This window comes from Pituophis catenifer, unplaced genomic scaffold, assembly GCF_029215685.1.
Source record: "Pituophis catenifer annectens isolate HBS135680 unplaced genomic scaffold, rPitCat1.0.hap2 SCAF_6, whole genome shotgun sequence".
Lineage (NCBI taxonomy): Eukaryota > Metazoa > Chordata > Lepidosauria > Squamata > Colubridae > Pituophis > Pituophis catenifer.
In genome coordinates, this window is record NW_027256886.1 from 3901854 (window position 1) to 3915286 (window position 13433).

The following is a 13433-nucleotide window of genomic DNA, read 5'->3' on the forward strand; positions in this document are numbered from 1 at the left end:
TAAAAATAAATAAATAAATAAATAAATAAATAAATAAATAAGAAGTCCGTAGGAGAAATTGATTAAAAATGAAAGTAGATACTAAAACTAAATGGAAAGCAATACGTTTTATTGGCATCCAAAAAGAAACAAAGGTGAAACATAAACATTTTAACATCTATGGAGATTCACAATCATCCAGATCATGGTTATTCCAGAGGTGCTTTATTGCAAAAAGCACCTATACTTTCTTGGGTGTTTTTTATCTTATTTGAAAACATTTCGCTTCTCATCCAAGAAGCTTCTTTAGTTCTAATTGACTGGTGGGGAATGGAAGGATTTATATTCTTTATAATCAAGAAAGTCCAGTTGCTTTTTGGAAAGCTTAGTTAGTACATTTTTCACCCCACATCCTCCTAATCTTAGGTTGACCTTCTTAGGTATGTTGTGTGAACCCAGCAATAGGTTGAAAAAGTTTCAGTATTGAGTAAATAGAAGCAAAATACAATATTAAGGGATTATCAGCATATTAGAAATATTTATCATACTGAATAGCTACTCTGTAACTAATTTTATGCTTTTTATGGCGTTTAGTCCTAAGATTGTAAGGGAATAGCACACAGTTTGTAAGGGTGTGGATGTGTCATCACTTTTTCGACAGGCTCTTCATTGAGTTCTTTCACTCCTTCAGGCAACCGGAAGCTGAAGGCCCTCAACAGGCTGGTCAGAAAGATGAAGATCTCAATTCTTGCCAGCTGCTCTCCCACACAGGAACGTTGACCTGTAGATGAGACAAAGCATGCATAAAGGGGATTTTAATGAGTTAAAATCCATCAGCAAGGCAACATTAAAAGATTCATAACAGAAGAAATAGATGACCACGATAACCCTGGTATCTTACACATTACACATAGGCAAAAAAATCAGAACATCAAATACAAGCTGGGCAGATATGACCTCATAGATGACCCTCACTCTGTCAAGGACCTTGGAGTACTCATCTCAAATGCTCTAAGTGCCAGAGCTCACTGTAACAATTGCCAAAAAGGCATTAAGAGTTGTAAACCTAATTTTGCGAAGTTTCTTCTCTGGTAATATTGTACTACTAACTAGGGCATACAAAACATTTGCTAGACCAATTCTCGAATACAGCTCATCTGCCTGGAACCCGCCCTGCATATCGGACATTAATACAATTAAGAGAGTCCAGAGATATTTCATGAGAAGAGTCCTCCACTCCACTGCTCGCAATAGAATACCTTATGACACCAGACTTGAAATTTGGGGCTTAGACAACTTAGAACTACACTGCCTTCCGTCTGACCTAAGCATAGTGTCAGGTACATAATTTTTTGTACTATGTGTCAGCACTAGAGTAAATGCTGACACATAGTACATAAAATTATCTGCTACAATGTCCTACCTGTCAATGACTACTTCAGCTTCAACCACAACAATACAGGAGCAAATAATAAATACAAACTCAAGATAAACCGCTTCAAACTCGATTGCAGAAAATATGACTTCAGCTACAGAGTGGTCAATGCCTGGAATGCACTACCTGACTCTGTGGTTTCTTCCCCAAATCCCCAAAACTTTAACCTTAGACAGTCTACTGTTGACCTCACCCCATTCCTAAGAGGTCTGTAAGGGGCGTGCATAAGAGCACCAGCGTGCCTACCATCCCTGTCCTAATGTCCCCTTTTATTCATTTAGAACTTGTTTTTGGGCAGACCTTTTATTTGCAAATTTCTTTTCCTTTCCACCTGTCTGGTGCGGTTCATTGAGCCTGCAAGCCAGATAAAAGGATTTGAGCTTTCTGGGGCAACAATAGCTTTTCATACCTAGCTTTACTGTGTCTTTTGCACTAGCAGTGGAAAAGGATTCCTTGGTTTCCTGTTGGTTTCCAATGGAGAAGGGGTCATTGGCATATGTGCAATACCAGATAAGACTGGAAACGCTACATTAGAAGGAACCCTGCAATCATTAACATAATAGAGCTTAATACATTTAGAAACATAAGCCTGTGGATCTGGACAACAGGCTTATGTTTCTAAATGCATTAAGTTCTATTATGTTAATCAATAAGAAGTTAAACTAGACTACTTTTCTTTGAATTTAGCTAATAATCCTCTCCTAAATACCAGAGTTTTCCCAGAGTTTGCAATGTATGATTGTGAAAGTTGGACCATAAGGAAGGCTGAGCATCAAAGAATTGAGGCCTTTGAACTCTGGTGCTGGAGAAGACTCCTGCAAGTCCCTTGGACTGCAAGGCGATCCAACCGGTCAGTCCTAGAGGAGATCAACCCTGACTGCTCTTTAGAAGGCCAGATCCTGAAGATGAAACTCAAATACTTTGGCCTCCTAATGAGAAGGAAGGACTCCTTGGAGAAGAGCCTAATGCTGGGAAAGATTGAGGGCAAAAGAAAAAGAAGAGGACGACAGAGAGCAAGGTGGCTGGATGGAGTGACTGAAGCAGTAGGTGTCAGCTTAAATGGACTCTAGAAGATGGTAGAGGACAGGAAGGCCTGGAGGAACATTGTCCGTGGGGTTGTAATGGATCAGACATGACTTTGCAATTAACAACAAGAACAACAACAAATACCAGTGATAGTTGTGCAATCTTGTACATATCTTACAAAGTACCACTATAAGATTACTATTCTTTTGCACATCAAAGTTTATAGCCTAGGGGGAACTTCAGACTCTCTTAGTTTTGAAACTAGAAGAAATAAGGATTCAAGCTATTCAAACTATGATGACCTCAGGAGTGGTAGTGTTGGGAATCTACAAGTTATAACCTGCTTTGGAATCATGGATGTACCTATTCCGAATGACAGAAACTCTTCTCGATCAAGGAACTTCCCATCCTTATCTAAAAAGTGATTTGGGTTGAATTCTTCAGGTGTCTCCCATTGCTCAGGATCAAGAAGAACAGAGCGCAGGTCTCCGATAATAATGGTCCCCTGTAAACAAAGAGATGATTAAACAGAGCAGTTTCATAATTTCAACAGGTAAAAAAGTACTAACAATATGGATGAAGCATTTGGTTTTAGCTTGCCTTTATGGACCCACATTTGTTCATTTCCAGAGCGATTTCAGACAGCAGTAGCCGCTCAACTGTTTAGCTTCCTTTCTTCCATCCCTTCTATTAAAACCAAGAGCTGGGCAGGGGAAAAATGCTCCCGGTTCGGACCGGATCGCCTGATCCGGTATCAATGGAGGCAGGTGGTTTGGAGAACCGGAAGCAAAAATCCCTGCCGCCCCCCCATGCCCAGCTGAGCCGCACAATCATCAGAGACTTTTTCTTTTAATTTTTAAAAGCATTTTTTCTACAACCTCTTCAGCCGAAAAAATGCTTTTAAAAGTAAAAAAAAAAAAAGCCTCTGATGATCGCGCGGCTCAGCTGGGATCATCAAAGGGATCGTCAGCTGATGATCCCAGCTGAGTTGCCTGATCGGCAGAGGCTTTTTTTCTTTTAAAAGCCTCTGAAGATCCAAGCTGAGTTGTCTAATCAGCAGAGGTTTTTTTTCTTTTAAAAGCCTCTGGCAATCCAAGATGAGTTGCCTGATCGGCAGAGGCATTTAGAAGGAAAAAAGCCTCTGCCGGTCAGGCAACTCAGCTGGGATCGTCAGAGCCTTTTGAAAGCATTTTTTTACAACCTCTTGTAGAAAAAATGGTTTTAAAAGAAAAAAAAATTGTCCACACCCACCCAGTCACATTACCCCACCCCCCCACCAAGCCATGACCACAGAACCAGTAATAACAAATTTTAGATTTCACCACTGGAGCTGGGTGCATATTTATCACATCAGATTGAGCCAAGAAATGGACAAAGAAACATGTCCAAATATGACTGCAATTCTGAACTTAAATTCAGCCCCTAATCTATTATCAACATCCTAGAATAAATAGAAAATGCTTATGGTTCTTTGGAATTTGAAAGGCATTTGGATTTAAACCCATAATCCATCCCCCCTCAAGAGTTTCTTATTCTTGCTTATTCAATTTTGTATGACTACATTGGAAGCTCCTGAACAGAGAGCTTCCATCTAAGTTCCATATTCTGCTTTTCCTTCCATATTGGGCTACTGGAATGCAGCCTAAATACGTTTCTCACCTTAGGAATGTGGTAACCCCTCATGTTCACATCCTTTGTACTTTGTCTGGGAAGCCCAACTAACAAGACACTTTTTAAACGCTGCATTTCATGAATCACGGCATTGGTATAGGGTAGCTTCTTCCGATCCTGATAGGAAATCAACCCTGAGAAGCCAAACACATCTTCAATTTCCTTCTGGATTTTCTCTAGAAAAGAAATTATGGAAATAGAAGCTTCATTTTATTTATTCAGGCTTGTTGCCACCAATGTTCTTCAAAGTTTCTGGCCTTCTCCTTCAAGTTATTATCTGCTTCTGGGCTCCATGTCTATTGGGATTCCCACGTTTGAAGACCCAGCCAGACCCTCAACTCCAGTCACCAGCTCATTGATTGTTATCCCACAACTGGTGGAATAATGGTGTATGCATCCCACGCCCACGCAGGCGTGTACGACCCCCCCCCCCACTCCTGGCACGCGATGGCCCGGTAGGCCTGTTTTTCTCTCTCACCTGGCTCCAGAGCCTTTCTAGTCTGGGGAGGGTGAAACCAGCCTTCCCCACCCCTACCCCCACGAGGCCCTCTGGAGGCCAGAAACGGCCCATTTGCCAACTTCTGGTGGGACCGTAAGGCTTGTTTTTTGCTGTCCCCAGCCTCCAGAGCCTTCCTCCCCCCCTCCCGAGACCCTCTGGAGGCAAAAACTGACCCGGTTGCCAACTTCCAGTCTCACTGATATAGCTACGTGTGCCATCTATGGCACGTGTGCCATAGATTTACCATCATGGGTGTAGGGTCTCCTGCTCGACTGGGGGGGGGTTGGACTAGATCAGGGGTCACCAACCTTTCGGACATCAGGGACCACAAAGTTCATAATTTTAAATCCCATGGACCACTAACATTATCTGTCTAATGACCGGCTGGGTGGGTGTGACTAGGTGGTCATGTGACTGGGTGGGCATGGCCAACTCTCCTCACCTCCTTGCCTGGGCTCCTTAGGGCCCCAACAGGAAGCAGTTGTTGGAGCTAAGCAGCCACCACGAGAAAGAGTTGGCAAAACAGCTCAATTCAAATTGGATCAGACGAGAAGGAGGCTCAGCAGGAGCACCTCAATGAGGATTACGAGCATAGGCTTTTCAAGTAAAGGGAAGACCTGCCAGGTTCCGGCGCCTGGAGGCTTAGTGGGCTGAGATGGTCAGCCAGTTCCAGGCCATGATGCAGTCCCACTGGAGCAAGCCTCTTCAGCTCTTCACCAGCAGCGTCACTTCCCTCCAGCCTTCATCCAAAGCCCTGCACCAGGAGGCCAAAGCAGATCCCAAGTTCAAATTTCTGCCCCCCTCTGACCTACACAAAAAGACCCCGAAGGGAGAGGCTCTTTGCAGCAACACAAATGTTCATTGCACGTATCTATCCCAGGGGCTGTAGTTTGAGAACCCCTGATTTAGTGCAATATTAAAAATGCAAATAATTTTTCTGCAAACCATCAAAATTTTATTGCAGACCACCAGTGGTCGACAGACCACCAGTTGGTGACCAGATGACTAGATGATTTACAAGCTCTATTCCTTGACTCGGTCGAGATCCACCTAGAACACTATGGACACCTCTACCCATCCCCCAGAGCCATAGTGAACACCATCGCAGAGGGGCTAGAGGAAGAAGCAAGGTAATGGCTAGCAGCCCTCCACAAGAGGAGAGCTCCCCAACTGCAAGATGCAGATGACTTCCTACAACTTCTAGAGGCCAGGTTTGAAGAGGTGGAGGAGGACCCATATGTGGAAGATGAGCTCAGAAATCTAGGGTGCACAAAGGGGGCGACCCATCAAGGAACACATCCATGAATTCAGTAGAGTCATCAGGAAGCTGCCTCCTTTACCAGAGCGACTGTTAGTGCACTTTTTCAGAACAAGCCTGGACAAGCAAATCACCCAGGTAACCGCTTACCGGGACATCCTGAACTGACTCTCCAAGTGGTACTGAGTAGCCAATTGGGTGGACGTCCTGTTGACTGAGGTCGTGTACAATAATGCTGTTCACAGTAGCACAGGACTAACCCCGTTCAAGATAGTGAACGGCATAGACTTCATCCCAATGCCTGAATACCCAAGGGATCCCCCCTCCTCAGTCAGCTTGACCAAGTGGATGTCAACGTTGAAAGCGACCTGGGAGAATGTCAAGAAAGCGATAGCTAAAGCGGCACAAACCTATAAGAAACAAGCGGACAAACTCTGAGCTCCCCAATGGCCATTTCAATTGGGGACAAGGTTTACCTCTCCATAAAATATCTGAAGTTAAAACTCCCTATCAAGAAACTGGGGCCAAAGTTTATGGGACCATTCCCAATAGTAAAGATAATCAACCCAGTCACAGTGCAATTGAAATTACCCCGACTACTAGGGAAGATACACCCAATCTTCCATAGTAGCCTCTTAAAATCAGTGGTCAGATTGACCTTGAGGCCACTACCCCGTGAGCCCCTGGACCCCGTGGTCATAGGGGGCCAAGCCCATTATGAGGTGTAGCAAATCCTCGATTCGAGGTGGGATAGGAGACAACTCCAATACTTAATCAAGTGGAAGGGTTACCCCTTATCAAAGACATCTTGGGTAAAGAGTCAAAACATCCAGGCTGATCGCCTTATAGCCAAATTTCACATGGAAAATCCAAACAAGCCTGGGGGTGGGGGTCACGTCCCTAAATTTTATACCTGTACTCAAATTGTTTTTGCTTTGTGCAGGTCACCTTTGGGAAGTGAGGGGAGCCAAATGTCAACTTGCAAAGTTTTCCAGACCAGCTTTCAAGTTGCCATAAGTAGGAGGGGGAGAACTGATGAAGCTGCTTGGCTGCCCCAATGGAAAATACATTCCACACATGCCTTTTTTCAGATTGTATCCTGTATCCTAGGTTACCGGAGTCAGCAGGAGAGGTAGGGTTTTTACAGCCCTACCCGCCAACGTGGTCCATTGGAGAATGTGATTTATGACCTCCCCAGGTGGGGGGGGGAGAGACAGGGTCATAAATCACGTGGGAGGTCAGAGCTGACTCAATTTGAGTAATTGCTGGAATGTTGCTCCTATTAAATGACTGGAGTTCTTTTGAAACTTAGTTCATGAATTAATTAGGGCATCGTTCAGAAACTTCATATATAAGCCTTGGCTGGCTCCCAACTCTGGACTAATCCTGTCTTCACCATGCCATCCCAGGTCAGTCTCTTCAACTTCCAAGTCTCAGTCAACTAGCAGGCCAGGCAGTAACAGAGCAGGAAGAAAGTGGGGTTAAGGAGATGATTGAGGGGTTTATTTGGTGCTGTGAATGGCAAGAATTTCCCACACACACACACACAATTATCCCATCTCTTCTCTTCATGGCAGGGAACCTTGCATCGTGTATCGGCTCGTGCCCGCCATTTTGATTTCTATGTTCAGACAATTTAAATTTACGCCTGAAACAAATAAGAAGGGACCTCCGTACCTTCCGCCGGGCCCTGAAGACTTTTTTATTTCAGCAAGCCAGGCTGGGTTAAAAATCTTTTAATTGGGGAATTTTATGGGCAAGGGGTTTTAAATTGGAGAAGCCAAAGATAATTTAATTTCGTTTTAATGTATGTTAATATTTGTATTGTGTGTTTTTAATTTTGATTGTTCACCGCCCCAAGTCCTTCGGGAGAGGGGGCAGTATAAAAATTTAATAAATAAATAAAATAAATAAATAAATAAGAAATCTGAAAACCATGGGAGATTTCTACATTGAAATTATTAAATGTTTCAGATTTGTACTGATTTCCAGTTTTTAGCTCCTCACTGAATATTTTATTGAGGATTCAAAGAAGGCTCTCTGTTTATTTATTTAGCATATGGTAGGATTTCTGTGTGTATATTCTTTGCTTTCCTTTAATCCTGTTAAATTCATTCTCCTGCTTATAGAATCAAGAATCTACATAGGGAAATTATTATGAAGAATAGATTTCAAATAATTTCTGTGTATTTTTAAACCTGAGAGTGACTCTTGCTCCTTTAGCCATGTCTGTCTCACCTTGGGTGTCGGGATGATTGGTCAAGAGAAGCAGTGCCCACATCAGAGTACCGAAGGTTGTGTCTATTCCAGCACCAAAAAAATCAAAAATACACTGAGCCAGGTTCTTTTCACTGTAGGTAGAGTTGGGGTCTTTTCTGCTCTGTTTAAAATGGAAAAATGAAAATTACAATGAATTCTATGCAGCTTTTTTTGTAATTACTTTTGTTTCTGTGTCACAAGTCAATGCAGGAGAGCAATAATTAAAGTGGTAAATTCATAGTAAGACACTATCTTGAGGACCTGTATGCTGCACGAGCCAGAAAGAGGGCTGTGAAAATAGAAAGTTAATACCCACCCCCCTCCTAGAAGAATGAAATATTTTAGGAAATATTAAAAGGCAGAATATTATATTTCCCTGGATGAGAAAAGGAGAAACATGTTTTAAAGACAAAGCAGCTCCCTGCCCCTTCCCCCTTCAGCTCCAGGGTGATGGGATTAAGACATAGCCCTAAGGACATGATAAGATTAGCCCTCTACCCATCTAGCAACAGAACTCGCCACATGCACCTGGGGAGATTGCATCACCCAGCAAGGTTCAACCAAGCCTGGGACTCTTGACATCCTACAAAGTTACCCCTGCATGGCTCCATGGGAGTCTGACAATCAATCAGAATACATTTCTTTCACAGGAACAGGAAGTTCCAAGGCGGGGCCCAAGAGAGGGTATCAATCTCTCTCTCTCCCATGGACCTCAAACCATGTGGTCCTGTCCACCATTAAAAACCATCTTTCCAATCAGCCACCATGTTTCCAGTGTCTTTCTCCCCACTTGGAACTTAACCCAAATGGACATTTCTTCCAACTATTTCTATAGACCTCTCACATCCTGGACATAAACTGTTTCATCTTCTTACCACAGGATGATGCTGTAAGGCAGGGGTGTCAAACTCAATTTCATTGAGGACTGCATCAGGGTTGTTTGACTTTGGGGGGCCGAGGTGGGTATGGCCAGGGTGGGCATGGCTAGCTCAATGTCACTCATGCCAGGGGCACCTGTGGTGGCCCAAGTACTCTGCCAGAGAAAATGGGCTCTCGAACTCCATTTTTGGCTGTGACGGCCTCCTGCAGCCCTCTCCCAGTGAAAATAGACCTCAGGAGGGCTGCGTGTGGCCTTGCTGGCACCATTTTGGCTGTGACGGCCTCCTGCAGCCCTCTCCCAGTGAAAATAGACCTCAGGAGGGCTGCGTGTGGCCTTGCTGGCACCATTTTGGCTGTGACGGCCTCCTGCAGCCCTCTGCCAGTGAAAATAGACCTCAGGAGGGCTGCGTGTGGCCTTGCTGGCACCATTTTGGCTGTGACGGCCTCCTGCAGCCCTCTGCCAGTGAAAATAGACCTCAGGAGAGCTGCGTGTGGCCTTGCTGGCACCATTTTGGCTGTGACGGCCTCCTGCAGCCCTCTGCCAGTGAAAATAGACCTCAGGAGGGCTGCGTGTGGCCTTGCTGGCACCATTTTGGCTGTGACGGCCTCCTGCAGCCCTCTGCCAGTGAAAATAGACCTCAGGAGGGCTGCGTGTGGCCTTGCTGGAACCATTTTGGCTGTGATGGCCTCCTGCAGCCCTCTGCCAGTGAAAACAGAGCTCGGGAGGGCCGTGCCACATCATCATAGTGATGTGATCCCCAGTTATAACTTCAAAAAAGCCAACTATGATCTCATAGACAATGAAATCTCATCTCTTGATTGGCAATTTCTATTCACTGGCTGTAATGCTGCTGAAGACCATTATAATATTTTTTTGCTCGAAGTCAAAAGACTAATTAAACTATACATACCACTAATAACCCCTAAAACCAGAAAAAACAAATTAGCCATGACAATAAGGAAGCTCCAATCCAAAAAACATCTGTTTAGCGAAAAAACAAAACTATGTAGCTAACTTTAAAAGCTGCTACAAAAACGCATGCCACCAGATAAAGACTGAATGCACCAATTATCACATCAAACAAGAGGAAAAACTTCTGCACACAAAATCCACCCGTGTCTTCTATAATTTTGTAAACAACAAACTTAAAGACTCGAGATCCATCCCACCCCTAAAAGAACCAAACGATAAAGACTGTAATGACGAAACCATTAAAGCCAACCTCTTTAACTCATTCTTTGGCTCAGTCTTTGTAAACAGCAACAGCACTAACCCAATATTTCCCAGTCGTATCTAAAATAATTACAGCAATTACAATGATTTAATATATATCGATTTTACAGAAGCCAATGTTGAAAAGGCACTATGCAGTCTAAAACCATCCTTCTCTGTTGGATCTGATGGACTATGTGCCTACTTCTTAAACAAGCTTTAGAAGCTTAGAACCTCTAAGCATAATCTTTGAAAAATCTTTCATGACCAGCTCCTTGCCCAACCAATGGTCACTAGCCACGATCATTCCTATCTTCAAAAAGGGAGACCCCAACCTACTTGAAAATTACAGACTAATCTCTTTATGTTGCGTCACCTGCAAAGTCATGGAATCAATCATTAACCAATCCATTACCCTCTACTTAGAGACAAACAAACAACTCTCCAACAAACAATTTGGTTTCAGAAAAAATTATCCTGTAATCTGCAACTACTATACTGCAAAAACATATGGGACTACAAATCTTGATCAGGGCAAAGCAATAGATGCAATTTACATAGACTTCTGTAAAGCCTTTGATTCAGTGATTGTGAGAGTAAGTTCCTCTCAAGGTTTGCTGTGATCTATTGATTGGATCCTGGCTTGAACATTTGAATGAGCCAGTCAGACTGCAGCTTTTGGCTCTGAGTTTTCCTGGACCTTTCCTAACTGACCATTACTCAGCATTTAAGCAGCTGCTCATTAACAGCACTCACTGGCCATTCAGAGCAGAGCAGAGCAGAGCAGAGCAGAGCAGAGCAGAGCAGGCCTCTGACCTACTCACTTTACTGAGATACAAGCTGAGCTGAGCACACACACACACGCTTGAGCTGAAGTCACTCCAGACTACTTCTGAGGAAGGAAGGAAGAGCTGGGCTCAAATCATATGGAGAGATGACTATTGGTATTTTTATAGGCTTTGTTTTATTTGTTTGTTCATTTCTATTAAACTAGTTTTAGCTTTTCTAAAACTCCTCTCTGGCTTGTTTGTTTGTTGATGTGTTTGCAAGTGAGTAAGTGTCACGATCCAGAAGGAACCTCCTAAATTTCTTAACAATTGGTAGCAGAGGATGGTTGTAGACCCTATTCACGTTGCAATACATTAAACAAGCATGTCTATGATTAAGCCAACCCGAAAAGAGAAGATTGTAACTCAAGCCTCCACTAGAAGCAAGGCAGAACAAAGCAGACTGATGGAAGCCGAAACCAGGAAGATTTTAACTGAGGAGTTTCAAGCATCAAAGAGTGGGGGGGGGCGATGGCTTTGGAAGCAAGTGCCCTAGCTCTTGAATCATTTGCTGCTAAAAGTCCTCCATCTGCAAAGAGTGAGAACAGAGGGATGCCCCTTCTGGTTCCAGATGCAGCTTTGGGAGGAAGAGAGCAGATGAAAATAGTGATGCTTCAGTTTTTTGGCTTGCCAGAAACAAGTGAGGACCCAATTGCTGATATTAGTGCCTTATTGCAGTTTGTGGCCACGGAAACAGCAGCAAGGGACAGGAGAGAAACCCAGGATGGTGCTAGACCAGTAAGAGATACCCAATCCTGTCCTGCAACCCCTTTTACTGACTCTAAATCAAAGGTGGGAAATAATAGACTGCCCATTTTAAATTTAGCACCCAGCCAAACCCCAATTCAGGGTGACCAAGTTAATATGGCGCCACCTATTGCCCGACCAGCTATTGATGGCTTAAGAAGTTCGCCCACCGAACTGGAAATTGCAAATGCAATAGAAGTTTTAACAGCAGCTTTTGGGGGTAATTTCCAGCCACCTTTTACCCAGAGCATGACAACGGCTTGTCTTGATACACCTTTGATGACTGTGACTCGCTCCCTGCCTGTTTCGGGCGCAGCAGGTCCTTCTGCAGTGTCTCCAGCTTTTGCGGCCATTTCTGGGGCTGTACCGGCCGAGGTTGAGGTCCCAGAGGCCAGCCGGAGGCTTTCTGCTGAGGAAAGATCAAGGAGATCTTCACATCTTGGTGTCCAGACAAGAATGAGTTGTGAGCATGCCCAGTTTGGTGCTCTGACCCCTCCCACTAGGGAGGAGCAATCTTTGGGCAGCCGGCAAGTAGCTTTCAAGCCGGCTGCTTCAATACCTATGCCGTATTGTCCTTTTTGAAATTTGCAACATCATGGACAGCAGCAGTTTTCTCCATCCATGCCTGCAACTGCCAGCATTCTGCTGCCCAGTTTTAAAACCCTAAGCATTAATGGAGAAAACTTAAAAGAATGGGTAAAATGTATACAAGTAATATTAATGAAAGAAAATGTGTTATCATTGTTGTTAGAGCCTCCCTCCAAACCTTGGACTCTGGAGATTGACTTCTTACATCATGAGGCTTTTTGTATCTTGTTATTGTCAATTGATCCAGCATTGTATCTAAGTATCCCTCATGGTTTAAGGATATGTGAGGTTCGGGAAAAACTGTTTAATTTATTCTGCTGTAAAAACTCTAATGCAACTAGCAGGATTTCTAGTTCCATTCTGCTAAATTGAGGGCAGGGGTGGATATGAACGAACACCTGTGTGAGCTTAACATGATGACAGAAGAATTGATCTTAAGGGGGGAATCTGTATCTGAACAGAGTTTAATTAGCATCATAATCAATTCTTTAGACTCTAGCTGGGATAACTTTATTTCCCAATCGGATAATACCAGCTATGAGGATATGTCCCTGGAAGTCCAGTCTGGTAAACTCATTGCAGAGGATAATCTAAGGAAGGACAGGGCGGCCTTCCATAGGAAAAAGAGACCATCAAGAAAGTCCAATAGCCCTGATAATGCATATATTGTTGGGGAATGTTTTAACTGTGGATCCAGGGATCATTACAAAAGAGATTGCTCGCGTAATGTTAACGCTAGGGCACGCCAGAGGGCACCTTCAGGTGACAGGTATAGAAGGAGATCACCTACCCCACATAGAAAGCCACAAGGTAACCCTTCCAGCAAGAGAAGGGGTAAATGGCCAGAGGAAGGTGACAAAAGGGATAAGTTTAAGTTTACTACTAATTTTGCTGCTGTAGTTGAGACTGTTGAATCAAGACTCTCAAGGAAGCAACGAGAGCAACTCTGGCTGTTGGACAGTGGGGCAAGTAGACATATTGTAAGTGATCGCAAATTGTTTACTGAGTTAGAAGAACATAAGTCTATGGTCAAAGTTGCCAACGGTAAAAAG

General features: G+C 43.7%; 1 protein-coding gene across 1 annotated transcript in view; it reads right to left on the reverse strand.

Annotated features, from left to right (window-relative positions):
• Positions 1-575: 575 nt before the first annotated feature.
• Positions 576-13433, reverse strand: part of LOC139318626 (cytochrome P450 2J6-like) — a 69097-nt gene continuing 56239 nt past the window's right edge. Inside the window, exons 9-12 of the mRNA XM_070946175.1 lie at positions 8107-8248; positions 4100-4287; positions 2804-2945; positions 576-760 (exon numbers count right to left, since the gene is read on the reverse strand). Of these exons, the coding sequence (XP_070802276.1) occupies positions 576-760; positions 2804-2945; positions 4100-4287; positions 8107-8248 (657 nt within the window). The remainder of the gene's footprint in view (positions 761-2803; positions 2946-4099; positions 4288-8106; positions 8249-13433) is intronic.